Below are 21,932 nucleotides of genomic sequence, written 5' to 3' on the forward strand. Positions count from 1 at the left end.
AGGTCAATATCCTTCCTGGATACCCGGGCCAGGTTGATTAGAAAGGCCTGCTCGCTGAAGTGTTTTAGGGAGCGTTTGACAGTGATGAGGGGTGGTCGTTTGTCCGCGGACCCATTACGGATGCAAGCAATGAGGCAGTGATCGCTGAGATCTTGGTTGAAAACAGCAGAGGTGTATTTAGAGGGCAATTTGGGTAGGATGATATCAATGAGAGTGCCCGTGTTTACGGATTTGGGGTTGTACCTGTTCATTGATAATTTGTGTGAGATTGAGGGCATCAAGCTTACATTGTATGATGGCTGGGGTGTTAAGCATGTCCCAATTTAGGTCACCTAGCAGCACGTGCTCTGAAGATAGATTGGGGGCAATCAGTTCACATATGGTGTGCAGGGCACAGCTGGGGGCAGAGGGTGGTCTATAGAAAGTGGTAACGGTGAGAGACTTGTTTCTGGAAAGGTTGATTTTTTTAAAGTAGAAGCTCGAATTGTTTGGGTACAGACCTGGATAGTAAGACAGAACTCTGCAGGCTATCTCTGCAGTCGATTGCAACACTGCCCCCTTTGGCAGTTCTATCTTGTCGGTAAATGTTATCGTTTAGGAAATTTCAGGGTTTTTGGTAGTCTTTCTGAGCCAGGATTCAGACACGGCTAGGACATCCGGGTTGGCAGAGTGTGCTCGGACAGTGAATGAAACAAACTTAGGGAGGAGGCTTCTAATGTTAACATGCATGAAACCAATGCTTTTACGGTTACAGAAGTCAACAAATGATAACGCCTGAGGAATGGGAGTGGAGCTAGGCACTGCAGGGCCTGGATTAACCTCCACATCACCAGAGGAGGAGTAGGATATGGGTACGGCTAAAAGAACTGGTCGCCTAGTACGTTCTGAACAGAGAGTAAAAAGAGCAGATTTCTGGGCATGGTAGAGTAGATTCAAGGTATAATGTACAGACAAAGGTATGGTAGGATGTGAATACAGTGGGGATAAGCCTGTGCATAGAGTGATGATGAAAGAGATATTGTCTCTAGAAATATAATTTAAACCAGATGATGTCATCGCATGTGTCGTAGGTGGAACTAAAGTATTAAATAAGGCGTATTGAGTTGCTTAACAAGAAGACTGTGAATGTTCCTGAGTGGCCGAGTTACAGTTTTGACTTAAATTTGCTTGAATTGTCAAGACCTGAAAATGGTTGTCGAGCAATGCTCAACAACCAATTTGACAAAACTTAAAGAAGTTTGAAAAGAATAATGGGAAAATGTTGCACAATCCAGGTGTGGAAAGCTCTTAGAGACTCACAGCTGTAATCGCTGCCAAAGGGGATTGAATACTTACACTAATATATATATTAGTGTTTTATTTTAAATTTTTATTTTTTTACATATGTTAGAATTCAACTTTGTCATAACAGAGTATCTTATGTAGATTGTTGACTAAAAAAATGACAATTAAATCTATTTGAATCCCACTCTAACACCACACACTTTGGAAAAAATCTATGGGTGTGAATACTTTCTGAAGGCACTGTGTGTGTGTGTGTATGTATGTATGTATGTATGTATGTATGTATGTATGTATGTGTGTGTGTATATATATTCTTTTTTGATTTCACGTTTATTTAACCAGGTAGGCCAGTTGAGAACAAGTTTTAATTTACAAATGCGACTTGGCCAAGATAAAGCAGAGCAGTGCGACACAAACAACAATACAGAGTTACATGCGAATAAACAAAAGTACAGTCAATAACACAATAGAAAAATCTATATACAGTGTGTGCAAATGAGGTAGGATAAGGGAGGTAAGGCAATAAATAGGCCATAGTGGTGAAATAAATTACAATATAGCAATAAATTACAATATAGCAATTAAACACTGGAGTGATAAATGTGCAGAAGATTAATGTGCAAGTAGAGATACTGGGTTGCAAAGAAGCATTTATTTATTAATGACAATATGGGGATGAGGTAGTTGGGTGGGCTGTTTACAGATGGGCTATGTACAAGTGCAATGATCTGTAAGCTGCTCTGACAGCAGATGCTTAAAGTTAGAGAGGAAGATATATTTTTATTTTTTATTTCACCTTTATTTAACCAGGTAAGCTAGTTGAGAACAAGTTCTAATTTACAACTGCGACCTGGCCAAGATAAACACATAGCAATTCAACACATACGACAACACAGTTACACATGGAATAAACAAAACAGTCAATAATACAGTAGAACAAAAGAAAACAAAAAGTCTATATACAGTGAGTATAAATGAGGTTAGATGAGAGAGTTAAGGCTATAAATAGGCCATGGTGGCAAAATAATTATAATATAGCAATTTAAACACTGGAATGGTAGATGTGCAGAAGATGAATGTGCAAGTAGAGATACTGGGGGGTGCAAAGGGGCAAGATAAATAAATAAATAAATACTGTATGGGGATGAGGTAGGTAGATAGATGGGCTGTTTACAGATGGGCTATGTACAGGTGCAGTGATCTGTGAGCTGCTCTGACAGCTGGTGCTTAAAGCTAGTGAGGGAGATATGAGTCTCCAGCTTCAGAGATTTTTGCAGTTCGTTCCAGTCATTGGCAGCAGAGAACTGGAAGGAAAGACGACCAAAGGAGGAATTGGCTTTGGGGGTGACCAGTGAGATATACCTGCTGGAGCGCGTGCTACGAGTGGGTGCTATGGTGACCTGACCAGTGAGCTGAGATAAGGAGGGGCTTTACCTAGCAGAGACTTGTAGATACCCTGTAGCCAGTGGGTTTGGCGACGAGTATGAAGCGAGGGCCAACCAACGAGAGCGTACATGTCGCAATGGTGGGTAGTGTATGGGGATTTGGTGACAAAACAGATGGCACTGTGATAGACTGCATCCAGTTTGTTGAGTACAGTGTTGGAGGCTATTTTATAGATGACATCACCGAAGTTGAGGATCGGTAGGATGGTCAGTTTTACGATGGTATGTTTGGCAGCATGATTGAGGGATGCTTTGTTGCGTTATAGGAAGCCAATTCTGGATTTAATATGGGATTGGAGATGCTTAATGTGAGTCTCCAGCTTCAGTGATTTTTGCAGTTCGTTCCAGTCATTGGCAGCAGAGAACTGTAAGGAAAGGCGGCCAAAGGAGGAATTGGCTTTGGGGGTGACCAGTGAAATATACCTGCTGGAGTGTGTGCTACATCCACACTTTGAGGTTGGAATTATAATTCTGTATGAGTATAAGATCTGTTTAAAAGACAGCATGACATTTCAGTCTCTGTCAGTGGGATGGAGTTTTGTCCTGCCTGGTGACATCCCTAGGCATTAAATTAGTTTATAGACTGGGGGGGGAGTACTCAGTGTATTTACCTACTTTCTGTGGTGAATAACACCCTCGTGCTGTGGGTATAGTTCCTCTCTCGTTCTGAAATCTCACCAGTCTCTGTGTAGCAGAGGGATTTCCCCTACATTACACATTATTTACATATTATGTATTCTCTTTTAAAACCTGAACCACATAACTGCCCAGTCAATCTCAGTCACTGAAACTGGAAAGTGCATCTATTTCTGATCTTATTCTTGATTGTCTTATACTTTATTGCTATGTCAGAAGGACAGTGTGGACTGGGATACTACTATGATGGGCTAGTCGAGGAGTGTAAACAATGTTATTTACGATGCAATTCACCACCCAGGGTTTGCACAACATACTGTACTCAATGTAAGTACAATACTGTTTTAACATTTCAAACTTTTGATCATTTGAGTTCTGAAATTATAATGCAGCTGTATATGAATAAACATGATTGTATTTGTTATTGTTATAGAATATCTTTAAGCATTGTTTTAAATATTGGCATCTGAATTGTTATGTGAGACATTGTATTGTTAGTCCTTATACTCAAGCGAAGGAGGCATAGACAAATGAAGCTGGCCCAGTGAATCTGTAGGATAAGTACGAGCATTACGGACATATGATTTTCTGTTAACCTGTTCAGCATCAGAGAGCAAAGCCCCAGAGCCGTTCAACATTCGTCTGACCCTGGTCTGGCTGTTTGTGTTCCTGTGTGCTTTTACTACTCTCCTGCTGCTGCTGCAGGTACTGAGGAAGAAGACATGCAGACGTTTCCCAAGGAACAAATGTAAGATAAAACACAAAGAAGCATAGGGAGGTGATATGTGGTTATATAGTGATGGTCTGTTATCAGCAGACAGGTTACCTGCTTTACCTTTCATATGATGGGAAATTATTATACAGTGATTCGCTGTTAGTAGCAGGCACAGGTTACGTTGATCTGTCACAATATGTGACCATGCTTCCTCATCTGATTGGTGATTGATTCACTCATTTGTGATGAATGGAAATTCCCCTCCATGAATGATAAGTGAAATGTAAAAACTTTGAAGAACTACAATGAATGAATTGAATGCATATCCTTGTGACTATACCCAATACATTGCCTACCCCTATATCTCTATCATACAGTATGTAACTCACGTCAATGTTATCCCCCAGTATCACCACTACAGGAAGCAGAGTGTCCTGGGACTGAGAGGGTCTCTGATTTCCCTGAGCAGACAGTGGTTATCATGGGACAGGACAGCTTGACGAGTGGAGCTGGAGCCATGGTTCTCCAGGAGGGAACAAACTGCCAGACTCCCGACTGCAACTCCAACCTGCCTGTCCCTTCCACTGAGGAGGGCACCACCATACTGGTCACAACCAAGACAGTACAGATCTTTAACCACACAGATGACATTACAGAGGGAAAGACATTGGGGTTGTGGAGGTCTGGCTTTGCAGCTTGATGTCTCTTACCCCCCCCCCCCACACACACACACACACACACACACTGCTTGCCATAGAAAGTGAAAACTATCAATGAATGTGTTTGAAAACAAGTGAATGTTTAACAGAGATTATAGTAATGAACTACAGATCCCACCACCCCCTACCCTACCCTATCATATGACAACAGTGTGTCTGGTCATGTGACCGGCAGTGCCGACGATGTTTCGCTTTGCAGGCAGTGGCACAATAAATGTATTTTATTACAATTGAATGATTATCCAGAGCTACTACAGTCCAGTCACTGAAACTACAACTGCTTCTGGGTTTGTAAATCAAACATTTGATCTACAAATGTGACTCGGTTTAACTCTTATTGCGATAGTGATAAACGGCTACTCGCAGGCCTCTGTAGTTCCAGCCGACATGCGCAACAGTGGGCCAAGCACCCCGGTTGTGTTGATGGGAAGAAGGGAGTGCAAAATCATGGAAGTAGTGCTCTCTGCCTCCCAGGGTTCGGTTCGTACAGAATAGCAATAGAATTCTGGATTTCCACCATGTCGAACCGAAGAGCTATGAACTAGTTTACTTGTGGTGTGTCAACAACAACACTAACGACTCGGACTGACAGCATGAACGGTGAGTTGTAGCTAAAAACAAAATCACTTTTTGTTCTACCATCACCAATTGAAATGGCTTTGGTTTATTACAGGAATTTTGTATGTTTTGTGCACATATAGGCCTATTAAAGCAATGCGGTTTAGAATGAAGGACAACGCATCATTCTCATAATGAGTTCAGGCAGGCGTAAAGGATAGATAATGACACTTCCCGCGGGTATCTTGAATCTCCTCATGCAAATCGAATTATGGCTTGACTGCATGACATAGTAGTCATGAATAAATGTTGATACATCAAAGAGAAACCCCTCTAACCATATTAGACCTTTTTTTGTTATTGCTCCTGACCAACCTCATCTAGCCCATTACTTTCTCCAAGGTCGTGTTTTCTTAGCAAACTGCATGTATTTGTTGGTGAACAACCTTTTCTTGTTATTACAGTATCTCCAAAATGTGTTATGTCACTTTCCTACTGTAGAATAAAGATATATTTGACCAAATCATATTCTTCTTTGTGGAACACATCATTGTATACATTTCTGATAAGCTTGGTGAAATAGTTGTACAGCTCTGTGATTTAGCCAGAGATTACTTGTCCATTATGCAGGTTAGTCACTCTTAGGCCAGAAGTCTGAGATGAGATTACCAAACTGACAGATGGTCTATTTTGTATGATCGCTCTGCTTTCCAGGCCCTCAGCAGAATGACGCAAAGAGACAACACCTGCTAGAGAGGCTGCTGGACGCTGTCAAACAGGTGAATGGTAATCTCGGTTAACCCAGAACAGAAGTCTTGCATAATTGGTCAGCTGCTCGATTAAGTTCTGGGTCCATACATGTTAAGAGAAGAGATTTAATGAGTGGAACCGGAACGAGGAGCTCCACTCTCTCTCTGCAAGTTACCGGCCAAATGTCCCCTTCCGAAATTTGAAAGATGTTAACACCTGCAAAATCGTGATTTGTCCAAATAACCAGTGATGGAAAAACCCAAACATTGGAACTACTACAGATTGTTATCCCACGCATCCCATTCCTTCCCGACAGATTCTATGGTTACGGTACCAGTTATGTTTACGTAGGTCTGTCCACCAGAGATTAGGTGAGGGGTCACAACAATCATAACAATCATCAGCAACATTTATACCTCACTGTATGTGTCATAACAGGTTATGTTAGCTGCACTGTATGTGTCATAACAGGTTATGTTAGCTGCACTGTATGTGTCATGACAGGTTATGTTAGCTGCCCTGTACGTGAAAGGACAGGTTATGTTAGCTGCGCTGTACGTGAAAGGACAGGTTATGTTAGCTGCCCTGTACGTGAAAGGACAGGTTATGTTAGCTGCGCTGTACGTGAAAGGACAGGTTATGTTAGCTGCTCTGTACGTGAAAGGACAGGTTATGTTAGCTGCGCTGTACGTGAAAGGACAGGTTATGTTAGCTGCGCTGTACGTGAAAGGACAGGTTATGTTAGCTGCTCTGTACGTGAAAGGACAGGTTATGTTAGCTGCTCTGTACGTGAAAGGACAGGTTATGTTAGCCATCCTATTGCCCTCCTCTACTATGGATAATCTCCACTGAAGAGGAGTGCATTACAGCTATGTTCAAATTAGTCATGTAATCATAAACTCATAATGATGTGCTTTCAGTGTAATTACAGTGAACTTATCCACTCTCTACAGTTTATAAGGCATAATACTGTGCACATTGTGTTGTTTCTCAACCTGGTTTGATGTTGTGGACTTTAGCTGGCAGGCTACCATTGAGGAAGTAAAAGTGTTGCATAATAGTTATTCTGCTAGCCATGTCATCTTCATTCTTCATGTCTGTTCAGTGCCAAATCCGCTTTGGAGGAAGAAAGGAGATCGCCTCAGATTTAGACAGCAGGTACCAATGTGCTTTATTATTTTAAAACTGATATGATTTACTGTTGTTTTGTGTGTGAATGTGTAATGCGTGTTATGTATAATGTGCGTGTGTGTGATGTATTGTAATGCTTGTGTTTGTATCTCCCCTGTAGGGTGATCTGTTTGTGTGCCCAGTTTGAGGCAGTCCTCCAGCATGGCCTGAGGAAGAGTAAAGGACTGGCTCTCACTGCTGCTGCCATCAAGCAGGCTGCAGGGTTCACCAGCAAGACTGAAGCAGGTACTGTCACATGACCTGGAAACAGATTACAGTGATATGAAGTATAAAAAAAGTTTTTCGATTTTGGTCAGGCGAGAGGTATATATATATATATAGTCAGACTATAAGAACTAACACAGCTAAAACAAACACACTGAATCTGGGAATAATGTGTTCATCACTGGTTAGAGTACAATTTGTAGAAGACATCTAGCTACATTTTGACATTTTGAAGTGTTGCATTTTGATTCAAGTGGATCGCAAACCTGGTAACTACTTCTCTGATAGAGTTCAGTGTGTCAAATCGGAGGGCCTGTTGTATGGACCTCTGGCAGTCAAACAGGGTTCAATTCTCGGGCCGACTTTCTTCTCTGTATACATCAATGATGTTGCTCTTGGTGCTGGTGATTCTCTGATCCACCTCTACACCATTCTGTATACTTCTGGTCCTCTTTGGACACTGTGTTAACTAACCTCCAGACGAGCTTCAATGCCGTGGCCTCCAACTGCTCTTAAATGCAAGTAAAACTAAATGCATGCTATTCAATCGAACACTGCCTGCACCTGCCCGCCCGTCCAGCATCACTACTCTGGACGGCTCTGACTTAGAATACGTGGACAACTACAAATTCCTAGGTGTCTGGTTAGACTGTAAACTCTCCTTCCAGACTCACATTAAGCATCTCCTATCCAATATTAAATCTAGAATCGGCTTCCTATTTCGCAACAAAGCATCCTTCACTCATGCTGCCAAACATACCCTTGTAAAACTGACCATCCTACCGATCCTCAACTTCGGGGATGTCATCTATAAAACAGCCTCCAACACTCTACTCAACAAATTGGATGCAGTCTATCACAGTGCCATCCGTTTTGTCACCAAATTCCCATACACTACCCACCACTGCGACCTGTATGCTCTCGTTGGTTGGCCCTCGCTTCATACTCGTCACCAAACCCACTGGCTATAGGTTATCTACAAGTCTCTGCTAGGTAAAGCCCCGCCTTATCTCAGCTCACTGGTCACCATAGCAGCACCCACTCGTAGCACCCACTCGCTCCAGCAGGTGTATCTCACTGGCCACCCCCAAAGCCAATACCTCATTTGGTCACCTTTCCTTCCAGTTCTCTGCTGCCAATGACTGGAACAAACTGCAAAAATCACTGAAGCTGGAGACTCATACCTCCCTCACTAGCTTTAAGAACCAGCTGTCAGAGTAGCACACAGATCACTGCACCTGTACATAGATGGGCTGTTTACAGATGGGCTATCTACCTACCTCATCCCCATACTGTATTTATTTATTTATCTTGCTCCTTTGCAGCCCAGTATCTCTACTTGCACATCTACCATTCCAGTGTTTAATTGCTATATTGTAATTACTTCACTACCATGGCCTATTTATTGTCTTAACTCCCTCATCTTACCTCATTTGCACTCACTGTATATATACTTTTTGTTTTCTTTTTTTCTACTGTATTATTGACTATGTTTTGTTTATTCCATGTGTAACTCTGTGTTGTTGTATGTGTCGAATTGCTATGCTTTATCTTGGCCAGGTCGCAGTTGTAAATGAGAACTTGTTCTCAACTAGCCTACCTGGTGAAATAAATCAAATAAAGTGTAAAGCAGCACTTTTTATGTTAATCACTTCTTGATATCACGCTGAAATCAATAGAATGGGGGCAAACATTTGCAGTGTAGGGCAGTTTAAATGAACATTATTCAAAGGCCACACGGAATAACCTATACATGTTTGGTCAGATGAACTTGTAGAAGGCTTATATCTATATTTTGGGATGGCGGGAGGCTGCCATCATGGAAAAGGGAACAAACCACTTTTTCTGTTAGGTAACGTCAACAAATCACGACCCGCCATAGGATATAAACAGTGACAACGGTTGGCTGCTATTTAAGTGGTAATTTGACTGTAAAATCAGTGTATTGGTGTGTGGCCAGCAACTTTTATAGCGATACCGCCCCAAACTATCTGTGCCATTTGAGAAATAAATGTATAGCTGCGTTGTAAGTCCTGCGACCCCCAGTGAGTGTGACAAAAATGAACAGTACAAAACCATAGATATTGATCTGTTTTAAGCAATTGATATTGTGTTGACTATACACTTTTTTTGAAGGATGTGTAATTCCCCCTAATTACCATGTGGCAAAATGTCAGCTTGTGTAATGTAGTAATGCATACTGTCCAGATCATGGAAAGTAGCATAATATACATTCATTCGATATGGCAAAAATAATTCAATATCTTCATTTAGGATGATAGCAAATGGAGCAAACGCTCTGATTTTTTTCAATATTCACATATATTTCTCACTAGTTTAACCATTTTAGAGATTTAAAAAATGCTCTTAATTTAACTGGGGGACTCATTCATTCGACTTCCCTAGTAACAGCTTAATATTAGTAGAGTTCAAAAGCTACTTACACTCAAACCGTGAAAAGGAATAACCAAAGGAGGCCAAGATGCTAAAATAATATACTTCATTTAATCGATGCTCAAAAGAATAGAAAAGGTACAAGTGCAAGGTGCTATAAAAACAAGAAAAGGAGCATACCTAATATTAGCCTAGGAAACTGGAGACCTGAGAATACTTTACTCACCTCAGTAGGAGATAACAGCTGTGATGAGTGTCTACTCTCCACACAGGAAACAGATGCTGTAGGACGACTGAGAGAGAAACCAGGTGCAGATACTGGCTGTGAAACCAGAGGGTTATGCAACAGATTTAGTCAAAAACAACAAGAAAGAAAATTCTCTCTCTCTTTCTGAGGGCAGCCCAGCACCTGTTCTGGTTTCTTAAAAGAAGCAGTGTTAAAATTCAAACAGATAATTCTGGCTGAACAAGTTGTAAAAGAGGTGTCAGTGGACCAGATGTTGTTAGGGCTGTCAAACGATTCAAACATTTCATTAAGTTAATCGCAGGGTTTGCTGCGATTAAACACGATTAATCGCAAATTCTGAATTTGCTCAAAGTAAACTGTAATTTAAGATGTTTCATACAAAGATCATCTTTAATTTGTCTAAAGCAACGGTTAGCAATATTTGGTAAATTGAGAAGGCACACTAACCTCAATGTCAACTAGTTTTTACATTGCATTGTTGTTTTTAGACAGATTATGTATTTAGGAAATTCCAAAACTTCAAGTTTCTAGATCATTTTTTACTTAATTGGGCCTCTCCATTAGCCCTTCCTGTCCCAGTTAACAAAGCCTTGGTGATGATGGAGAGAGAACTCTTGGACACAGCTACCATACTGAGTGTTTAATAAGTCCAGTGCTGCGGAGTGAAATAGGCTGTTGTATTACACATTGTTCTAAGGCCATATGGTAATGCTATGCTAAAGAGAGACCTCCATCGCAGTTATTCACACTAATTATCAAGAACGTGAAAACTTACAGCGAACAGACTTTCAAACTGTCTTGCAAGTTGGGTGTTATATAAAGAGTGAAAACTCTGTTGGCCAATAGGTGATGTGTTGGGTGACTCTATCCTCTGGGGAGTTGTTGAGGTCTTGAGGACAAACTGAGCAAAAGGAGGAAGGTGTGAACATGGCTAATTAGTCAGTGGATGAATATGATGGTTTAGAACTGTGATTACTTAGACGATCTTTAAGCTTTTACTGGCTGCTCTCTGACCTTTTGATCTCTGACCTTTGACATGGCCATTCAGAATCTTCAGTTGGTAAGAAATGGCTTTAATTGTGTAGAAATGAGTTCACAGTCTAGCTGTGTTAAAGGATATAGATCTTGGGAGTAGCAAGCAGTGGACATTCACTTTCTTTTTGGTGCATCTCTTTCTCTTTCTCTCTCTTCTCTCTCTCAGAGCTGACGTTCTGGCTCTATGTGAAGGAGCATTTGAACCGCCATGAGCTGCAGCGGTTCTACTCCCTGAGACACATCTCCTCTGAGCTGGGCCGTGGCCGCGCCTGGCTCCGCTGTGCCCTCAACGAACACTCACTAGAACGCTACCTACACATGCTGCTCACAGACGGCATACGCCTCGGGTGAGAGTGTGTGTCTGTTTGTATGTCTGTATTTATCTCAGGTCTGTGTGTGGGTGTGGAGTCTGGACCTTTCTTGCCAATATATCTTATTTCTTTGTGTTTTCTAGTACTTTCTATGAAGACTGGGCGTTTATTCTGGATGAGGAGCGAGCCAGCATGCTGCCCACCATGGCTGCAGGTGAGAGCATGACTCGGATTCCTGTGGTGAAACACATTCATGTCTCTACCATTCAGAGAGCTACTTTGCAGTAAGCCATGAGTCACAGTTGAGTCACTTACTCCCTGTGTGATATGCAGTCAGTGGTGTAGTGGAGGGTGAACGCACTGTTTACTCAGCTTTTTGGTATTTTGCGTAAGCGTTTACCCAGCAATACGGGAAGATGCATTGAAAGTAAAGGGAGTGTTATACTTAGTGTTATACTTATATACTTATGTTATACTTATCACCGCGACCTGCAATCTGAGTTTACCCACCTACTGTGTCTAGTGCAGTGCTGATGGATTTGGATTTATGTAGCACTTTTCCAATTCTCAGGGAGCTATACATTGTTAGTTGGGGAGAACCAACTCACCTTATCCACTACTATTAGTGCTGTGTGAACGACTAGTAGCTAGACCTTCTCCTCTCTCTCCACCCTTCACACAGGACTAAACTCCATCCTGTTTGCCATCAACATCGACAACACAGACCTGAACGGTGTGCCTCGTGCGGGCGGCTCCTCCTCCTCCGTGAGCCACCTCCTGAAGGAGTCCACCCAGGGCATAGGGAGCCTATGGAAGGAGTCCACCCAGGGGGTGAGCACTCTGCTCAGGGAGATCAGCACCGTCACCGCTGTGGTGCCAGGCTTCACCCCTACCCACTGCCCCGACGGATCATCAGACCCACTGCCTGTCCTGCCACGCAGCGCCTCCGCAGGTAGGGAGGAGAAATTACAATCAACTCAGACACTGAGGGGGACAGTGCATATGAACAATTATTTATATTCAGTTCTATTCATATTATTACTCAGGGAAGGAATAATACGCCAACAAACATGGAGAGCAAACTGACAACGTGTTTTCTCTCTCCTCTCCAGACTCTGGCCTGAGGAAGGAGCGACGGAGGAAAAAGAAAATCACCAACATCATCTCCTTCGACGACCTGGATGGGGGAGCGGAGGATGAGGAAGAGGTTTGGGGGGGGACTGTCACCCTCAGGAAGAGCACCACTGCTCCTCAGGTCAGTCTGGAGGAGGGTATTTACCCACTGGAGTCCTCCTTCTCCCTCTCGCCTCTCCAGAACGGGCTGCCCGATCCTGGGATAGTCAGCTGGGCTGGGTCTCCTCCTTTCTCCAGAGCTCTGCCTGACACCAAGATTATTGATAATGATGATGAGGAGGAAGAGGTATACAAGAGTAGGCCACAGCCACAGAGCCCCTTTCATAACACGGCCAACGCTGACCAGTGAGTAACCAAGGAGACTAAGGATTATACATCATCTAGCACTTTCTTAACGATACAATAAGCAGGGAGAGAAACTCCTAATCAAGAATTGATATAAACAGGTGTACTTTATCTGTGTTGTAATGTGTGTGTCTGTTACAGAGTGTCAACGTGGGGCGCCCTGCAGGCCATAACTGATAATGACAGTTCAGACATCCTCATTCCTGTGTCCTCCAGCCACTCCTACGCTCAGCCAGGTGAGGCTCCTCTCCTCTACAGCAACAGTGTTTCTCAACCCAGTCCTCTGAGCCCAACAGTCATTTCTTACATAACCACAGAATTTTGGTTATAATGTGTTGGTTCATATGTGTTCATTTTTGGGGATAGTTTCCATAGCAACAGCAGACTGGTGTTAAAAGAGAATAGTGGGCGAGGTTGCTTAGTGATAAAGCTCATGAGAAAACAGAAGTGTAAATTTACTAAGCTTTTGTAGAATATGGAAAGCATTAAACCACCCAGACAGATACGTCAGCACTGAGGTACTTTCTCTCTCTCTCATTGTTTTTCACTTTCATTTTGTTTCAGTCGGCTCAGTGAAAGATACGGTTGCATTTCCTGTACAGACAGATTCCACAGGTCCAGTCAGCGACTACGAGACGACCAGATCCCAGCTACAGTTCAAGTAAGTTGTCAGTCCATTTTATATAAGCATCATCTTAACAAGGGTGGGAGGAAAACTGCAGATCAATAATTTTGAGTTCAAAGCTCATCACTAAGCTAAGGACCCTGGGACTAAACACCTCCCTCTGCAACTGGATCCTGGACTTCCTGATGGGCCGCCCCCAGGTGGTAAGGGTAGGTAACACCATATCCGCCACGCTGATCCTCAACACGGGGTCCCCTCAGGGGTGCGTGCCCAGTCCCCTCCTGTACTCTCTGTTCACTGACTGCACGGTCAGGCACGACTTCAGCACCATCATTAAGTTTGCAGATGACACAACAGTGATAGGTCTGATCACCGACAACAACGAGACAGCCTATAGAGAGGAGGTCAGAGACCTGGCCGTGTGGTGCGAGGACAAGAACCTCTCCCTCAACATGATCAAGACAAAGGAGATGATTGTGGACTAAAGGAAAAGGAGGACCGAGCACACCCATATTCTCATCGATGGGGCTGTAGTGGAGCAGGTTGAGAGCTTCAAATTCCTTGGCGTCCACATCACCAACAAACTTACATGGTCCAAGAACACCAAGGCAGTCGTGAAGAGAGCATGACAAAACCTATTCCGCCTCAGGAGACATGGGTCCTCAGATCCTCAAAAGGTTTTACAGCTACACAATCGAGGGCATGGTTGCATCACTGCCTGGTATGGCAACTGCTCGGCCTCCGACCGCAAGGCACTACAGAGGGTAGTGCGTACGGCCCAGTACATCACCGGGGCCAAGCTTCCTGCCATTCAGGACCTCTGTACCAGGCGGTGTCAGAAGAAGGCCCTAAAATTGTCTAAGACTCCAGCCACCTAGTCATAGACTGTTCTCTCTACTACAGCATGGCAAGCGGTTCTGGAGCGCCAAGCCTAGGTCCAAGAGGCTTTGAAACAGCTTCTACCCCCAAGCCATAAGACACCTGAACATCTCCAACTGGCTACCAAGACTATTTGCATTGCCCCCATACTCCTCCCCACTCTTCTACACTACTGCTACTCTCTGTTATTATCTGTGCATTGTCACTTTAATAACTCTACCTACATGTACATATTACCTCAACTACCTCGACTAACCGGTGCCTCGCTATTGTTATTTTAAAGCTTCTCTTTAATTATTTGTTACTTTTATTTTTTGGGGGTCTTTTCTTAAAACTGCATTGTTGGTTTAGGGCTTGTAAGTAAGCATTTCATTGTAAGGTCTACACCTGTTGTATTTGGCGCATGTGACAAATAACATTTGATTTGAGTTGTTGGATGGAGATGTATACGTAACCTCTCTCTGTCTGTGGTGTTACAGCTTGGAGCCCAGCCTGCCGGTCCAGAATGCACCTCTCTCCAGTGTACTCTCCAGTGCCACCCCTGGTCTACCAGAGTCAATGACAGTGGGTGTGTGTGGTATACTGTACATGTGTTTGGTAATAAGAAGGGAATCCTGTATGGTGATCATTTGGGCTGCAGGTAGCCTAGTGGTTACAGCGTTGGACTAGTAAAATCGAAAGGTAAAAATCTGTTGTTCTGCCCCTGAACAAGGCAGTTAACCCGCTGTTCCTAGGCTGTCATTGAAAATAAGAATTTGTCCTTAACTGACTTGTCTAGTTAAATAAAGGTACAAAAAAATAAGAATAATCCCTTATTCAACCAGGTGATGGCACTGCTGAGTCAGTGTGCCTCTGTGTACTCTAACGGCAGCCTACAGTTTACTGTAACAAAGGATGATATGAGTGAAACAGAACGGTACACTCAGAAAAGCATGTCTTACTTGAAAGATTTCATTTCTGTAAACAACACACACCATTAATTGACATTTTGTCCGCTCTACTGTCTTTCAAAACTTCCTGGAATGTAAAATGCCCTGATCCAGTCAACAGTTTACACACTGTCTCTGTTTTCCACTCCAGAACGTGATTTGCGTAATTTCCTAAAGCTTAGCAGAGGGTAGCTCGGCTGATGCTCATATTGATGCTGTTTCCTGTGTGTGGAACACACTAAGTCTGTAATGTGAGTTAGGGCAGGGGATTCGAGTGGGGCGGCACATCTAGACCCACAGGCACATCTATGGTCATGACTCACGTCTATAGTCGAACACTCACAGATTAGGGGCTCTCAAAAGAAGAGAGCTGTGTGTGTGTATTTGTGTTTGTGTGCTTTTGTGTTTGTGTGTACAGATAGAGAACATTGTGTGCAGTAAAAAAACTAAAAACATAATGGAGTCTGCCGTTTAACTGGATCTGTAATGGGAACCATTGTCCAAATCCATACACTGCCTGCATCACACACAAACCCACATACGCACAAGCACACACACACAGTTGTAGTGCAACAGAGGGGCGCCTCTCTATAAAGCTCCTTAATGGATTGCCGGTGCTAGCTTCCTGTGGTGAACGCATGGTTGTTGTAAATGTCACACCTATTTCTGGAGCACTGATGTGGAATTGGGAGCTCCAGATATAATGGGGCTCTCCTCTACCTTCTTCTTCATCATCCTCCTCTTCACCTCCTCAACCAGGCACTTTGGGTTGTAAACCTACTTTTTGAAATGCGTCTGGGGCCAAAACGAGCTCCACTTCTTTGCGCTTCCCTGCTGTTAATGTAGCCAAGAGCTGATCTGCATTATTCATTTGCTTTTAATTGAGTAAATACTTTGGTATTCATAAGGCTGCCGTATCTTGGCCCTTTTTCCATAGACCTACTTCTCTCAGTGCAGTGCTATATATTAGCCTATATCCATCATGTGAATAGAGAGCTGTGCTGTGACTGTATGGTGCTAAAGTGTGTTTGTATCTGGGCAAAGGTAGTATATTAGTAGCCTGGCTGGTCCCATGCTCTATGTTCTGGAGCTAACTCGTGTGTAGTCATGACAACGACAGAAGAGTTGGCTACAGGCAGCACAGTACAGTATGGAACCAGGTTAGTATTTAGGTATCGATCAGCTACGCTAATGATGAGACTTAAATATGAGCCGAGCAAAAGAAATGTGAACAGTTAACACTTGTACAGAGATGTATATCAATTTGTTTGGTTCTGTGTTTTGTATGTCTCAGTGTTGTTAACGGTCTCTGTCCTCTGTTCACAGTGGAGCTCCGCCAGGCCATAGTGGCCATGATGAACAGGAAGGATGAGCTAGATGAACTGAACATGTGAGATCCTCTCTGCTAATGTTGGTGGGATGAGTTGATCTTTGATGTGAAAAATCAAGGGGAATTAAGAGCTATGTATGTATGTGAGTTTTCTGAGAGTTGTGAGCAGACTGTGTATGCCAGTGTTCTGTGTGTGTGACTGTATGCTAACAGTATTGTGCTGTTGTGTCCTCCGGGGCTCCAGGTCCCTGCGCAGCCTGCTGGATGGGGAGATGGAGCACTCTGCTGGGCTGAGACAGGAGACAGACGCCTTGAGGAGACGCCTGGATGAGCTGGAGGAGAGACACACAGCCAAGGTCCAGGCTCTGGGCAGGTGGGTACCAGATCATTGGTGGTTGTTGTTCCCAGTGGCAGCTTCCCATGGCTACAGTAGGAATATTGGTGGTTAGAGACAGACAAACCCACACTCACTGGAAACAGTCTTTAGAAGTTCAATATGTGTATTTTTAAGTGTTGAGTATGCTGCAATGTGCACTTTTTACATTTGAGTGGTTTAGTCTTTCCACTCCTCTACGCCTTCAAGACAAACTGGAAACTCCAGCCACTCAAACTCAAGTGCTATCCTTCACCCAAATCTGGCCTGATCTGATCAATAGTAGCTAAAAATACTGGCGCTGGTAAGTAAGCCCTCCCTGTGTTTGTGTCTAACAAAGCCCAGTGGACATGAGCTGGGCTGAGCTGCTCTCATAGAGGTACCCATATTGATTCAGCACAGTGAGAGGAGTGGGTACTGGACTGGTTAAGACGTGGGCCACACACTGACTGAGGCAGTGCTTCTGACGTGCATTCTGAAAGTATTCAGACCCCTTGACCTTTTCCACATTTTGTTACATTACAGCCTCATTCTAAAATGCAACAAAAAAAATCCTCATCTATCTACCCACAATACCCCATAATGAGAAAATACAAAACATAAAAAAATATTTACATAAGTATTCGGACCCTTTGCTATGAGACTCGCAATTGAGCTCAGGTGCTTCCTGTTTCCATTGATCATCCTTGAGATGTTTCTACAACTTGATTAGAGTCAACCTGTGGTAAATTCAATTGATTGGACATGAAAGCCATACACCTGTCTATATAAGGTCCCACAGTTGACAGTACATGTCAGAGCAAAAACCAAGCCAAGAGGTCGAAGGAATTGTCCGTAGAGCTCCGAGACAGGACTGTCGAGGCACAGATCTGGGGATGGGTACCAAAACATTTCTGCAGCATTGAAGGTCCTCAAGAACACAGTGACCTGAGCAATCGGGGGAGAAGGGCCTTGGTCAAGTAGGTAACCAAGAACCCGATAGTCACTCTGACAGAGCTCTAGAGTTCCTCTGTGGAGATGGGAGAACCTTCCAGAAGGACAACCATCTCTGCAGCACTCCACCAATCAGGCCTTTATGGTAGAGTGGCCAGACAGAAGCCATCAGTAAAAGGCACATGACAGCCCACTTGGAGTTTGACAAAAGGCACCTAAAGACTCAGACCATGAGAAACAAGATTCTCTGGTCTGATGAAACCAAGATGGAACTCTTTGGCCTGAATGCTAAGCATCACATCTGGAGGAAACCTGGCACCATCCCTATGGTGAAGCATGGTGGTGGTGGCAGCATCATGCTGTGGGGATGTTTTTCAGCGGCAGGGACTGGGAGACTAGTCAGGATCGAGGGAAAGATGAACGGAGCAAAGTACAGAGAAACCCTTGATGAAAACCTGCTCCAGAGCGCTCAGGACCTCAGACTGGACACCTTCCAACAGGACAACCACCCTAAGCGCGCAGCCAAGACAACGCAGGAGTGGCTTCGGGACAAGTCTCTGAATGTCCTTCAGTGGCCCAGTCGGAGCCCAGACTTGAACCTGATCTAACATCTCTGGAGGGACGCTCCCTATCCAACCTAACAGAGCTTGAGAGGATCTGCAGAGAAGAGTGGGAGAAACTCCCCAAATACAGGTGTGCCAAGCTTGTAGCGTCATACCCAAGACGACATAAGGCTGTAATTGCTGTGAAAGGTGCTTCAACAAAGTACTGAGTAAAAGGTCTGAATGCTTATGTAAATGTAATACTTCAGTTTAGTATTTTTTATAAATGTGCAAAAATGTCTAAAAACCTCATTTTTGATTTGTCATTATGGGCTATTGTGTGTAGATTGATGAGGGGGAAAAACGATTTAATACATGTTAGAATAAGGCTGTATCGTAACAAAATGTGGAAAAAGTCAAGGTGTCTGCATACTTTCCGAATGTACGGTATGTAACACTGACTGACTGAGGCACATGTTTGCATGCACGGACACATACACACATGCAGGAAATCCTATTCCCTACCAGCATGGAGCTCCGGCCAGTCTCCCAGTGACGTTAGCAGAGCAGAAACTAGAACTCACACAGGCTGGCGGGTAGGCAGGCAGCCAGGAGAGAGGGGGCCTGGCCAAGGAGAAAGTGGTCCTCCTCTCTGTTTGGTGGGTGGTTAGAAGAAACCCACTGAGAGAAAACTAAAGAGATTGTGAGTTTTTCTTATTGTCATTCAGCGTTTCCTGAAGGTTGTTGGGAATGGGGTATTTTGATGTACTGTAAAGACAACACCTAAGGTTTGGGCGGTTTTACTGTAGTTGTTGAGAGGATTTTAGTTGTTTTGCTGCTTTGTGAAGTCAATTATCCAGCTGTCTCAAGGGGCTACTGTACAGTTGAAGTTCTCCCACTTTGAACAATCTTCTACTGTACACTGTCTGCCTAACTTTACTGTGCTGTGGGCATTGAGGAAGAATGTTTATGAAAGGAAAACCAAAGTACATGTTTGAAGCATTGTTTGCAGAGCATATAAATAAGTGGTTCTCAAACATCTCAGTGAATCCCCTGAACTAAGTCACCTGATTCATCTAGTCAAGTGCTTGATGATTAGTTGACCATTTGTATCAGGTGTGCTATCTGTGGAATCGTTAAAATACATTGAACGAGAGGTTTGAGAACCCCTGCTCTAAATTGCTCTTAGTCTTAAACATCCTTTATTTTGGCTTTGTTTTGTTTTATCCTTTGAGTGTATTACTGTAATGTTTTCTCTAACTGGAGCAGCTTTATAGCATATGTTTTTTTTTAAATTTTAAACTGTCCAATCCAAATAAAACCTCTGTGACCTCTATCCCAGAAGCCCTCAGTAGAGGTCACAGGAAGTTGTGTTGAATCTCTTCCTGCCTCTCACTCTCTCTGATATCTGGGCTTTTCCTCACCCCGTCTGAGACTCACTCCACTGATCCAATTTGACTAATGGGTTTAGAGAGCGTCCATTTAGACAGAGAGCTTTTTGGGGCGGAATACCCTCCATGTTAAACGCCCTCAACGACACGTGCCAGTTGTATAATACACAGGAAGGTGAGTGCTGTAGGATGCCTTTGAAACTTTCAGGGACACTTGCACCGTAATGTACAATGATGAACCCATATAAAAATGACTGTCTGCGACATATTCTACAGTTCCAGGGAATTGAATTTGGTCAGATACTGTGGATTTGGGTGGGGTTTGTGTAATAACACAGCCTCTACATTATCCTCATAGGATGTTCTCTACGTTGTCTTTCCTTTTATATTACTTTACAGTACAACAGACAGTGATAAACTACATAGACCCATACGGCCTGTAAGTTGCTCTTATTATATAGATATATCTGTCTGTCAATATGGAATTTCTCTCTGTTTCTACCTCTGGTTCTGTGTCTTTAGTTGCATCATTGTATCTCTACCTCTAGATGTAGAGGAGATGTGTGTTTCAGTCCAGTTCCTCAGGCGTCGGGTTCCTGAGCGAGCCATTTATAGTTTATATATCCTGCAGTACACATCCTGCAGTCAGCCTCTATCTCTCCAATGTAACATTAGACATGTACAGGAGGCGTGTGTGTGAGGGCTTACCCACACAAAGTGGACCTGTGTGTATGTGAGACGGGCTTACATGAGTTAAAGCCAACCTGTGTGTTTGTGTGTGACTGTTAACCTGCCTATGACTCAGCAGCAGGGCACATTCTGAGAGATCGATGAGACGCACCTGAGCCGTGGAATCCCCTCCCTCGCCTCCGGAATGCCAGACCATTTATTACCTTTAATTAAATGGCAGCGGAATTGTGTCTCGGCTCGCCGACTCTGATAACAACGGCCCAATCGTCCCTCCGAGAGCTCGTCAGCCGGCTTTCAGAGATCTCCCATCCCGAGTGTCCTTTGTAGGGGTAAAATGGGATGCGATAAGCAGGGTACAAAGAGCAGGGGAGGAAGGCAGGTAGTTATTATTTACAGCACTGTAATTCTCTTAGATTCTGATTGATTTCCCCTCAAACCAACAGTAATCATCCACACAGGCCCTGTAAGAACATATACCACTACACACCTTTTCTGAACATATACACACACACACACACTTGCACCACCCTTGTGCACAGTCTCCAGTGACAGTAAGCAATCACAGAAAACCTGTAGGGCTGCATGTATAATCCAGCTCCAGAGATGGGCTGGGATTTACAAGGCTGTAAACCCGCCACAGACACAGAAACCAACACAGTTACTGTTCCTGTCTGCTGCTCTCTCTGTATGGGCCTAGGCCTTGATTCTCTGTTTGTGTGTGTGTGTCTGCAGGGAGAATGAGGTCCTCAAGGTCCAGCTGAAGAAATACGTGGGAGCTGTCCAGATGCTGAAGAGAGAGGGGAGCCAAGGAAACGACACTGGTAAGACCACACACACACGCTATCTCAACACTATCCAGGCGGTATCATAACCGGCCGTGATTGGGAGTCCCATCGTCATCCGGGTTAGGGTTTGGCCGGGGTAGGCCGTCATTGTAAATAATAATTTTTTCTTAACTGACTTGCCTAGTTAAATAAAGTTGAAATAAAATAAATAAATGTATCTAAACAGGGCAGGAGAAATATCTTCTCTTTTGCCTGACAAGGTCAGTGTTGCGTCACCACTCAAGGACATCAGTGGATAATAAGCCTGGTTTGAGATATGCCTCTGTGATACGTAATTCGTTTCCCTCCTTTTGTTACTTAGTCATTTTTGGGAATTTGGATAAAAGTGACTTTCTCTCATGTTGCCTGGGGATAAATCCACGCTGTGCAAAGGGTACAGAGATAAGACTGTTATATCAAAGGGAAACAAAATCAACATGGCAGATTA

At 43.6% G+C, this 21,932-nt stretch overlaps 2 protein-coding genes across 2 annotated transcripts in view; both read left to right on the forward strand.

Moving 5' to 3' along the window:
- Nucleotides 1-3,336: 3,336 nt before the first annotated feature.
- Nucleotides 3,337-5,883, forward strand: LOC112224418 (tumor necrosis factor receptor superfamily member 17). Its single transcript, XM_024387955.2, has 3 exons — nt 3,337-3,692; nt 3,970-4,113; nt 4,488-5,883. Exons 1-3 carry the CDS (start codon nt 3,575-3,577, stop codon nt 4,778-4,780), a joined length of 555 nt encoding a protein of 184 aa, XP_024243723.1. The 5' UTR covers nt 3,337-3,574; the 3' UTR covers nt 4,781-5,883.
- snx29 (sorting nexin 29) overlaps nt 5,263-21,932 on the forward strand; it is a gene marked incomplete in the record, with an annotated part of 137,083 nt that continues 120,413 nt past the window's right edge. The window contains 10 exon segments of the mRNA XM_042306124.1: nt 5,263-5,399; nt 6,072-6,136; nt 7,213-7,265; nt 7,399-7,523; nt 11,345-11,525; nt 11,633-11,703; nt 12,172-12,441; nt 12,602-12,968; nt 13,110-13,204; nt 13,533-13,583. Coding sequence (XP_042162058.1) covers nt 5,393-5,399; nt 6,072-6,136; nt 7,213-7,265; nt 7,399-7,523; nt 11,345-11,525; nt 11,633-11,703; nt 12,172-12,441; nt 12,602-12,968; nt 13,110-13,204; nt 13,533-13,583 — 1,285 coding nt within the window.

The sequence above is a fragment of the Oncorhynchus tshawytscha genome, linkage group LG25 (genome assembly GCF_018296145.1).
Source record: "Oncorhynchus tshawytscha isolate Ot180627B linkage group LG25, Otsh_v2.0, whole genome shotgun sequence".
In the NCBI taxonomy this organism is placed as follows: Eukaryota; Metazoa; Chordata; class Actinopteri; order Salmoniformes; family Salmonidae; genus Oncorhynchus; species Oncorhynchus tshawytscha.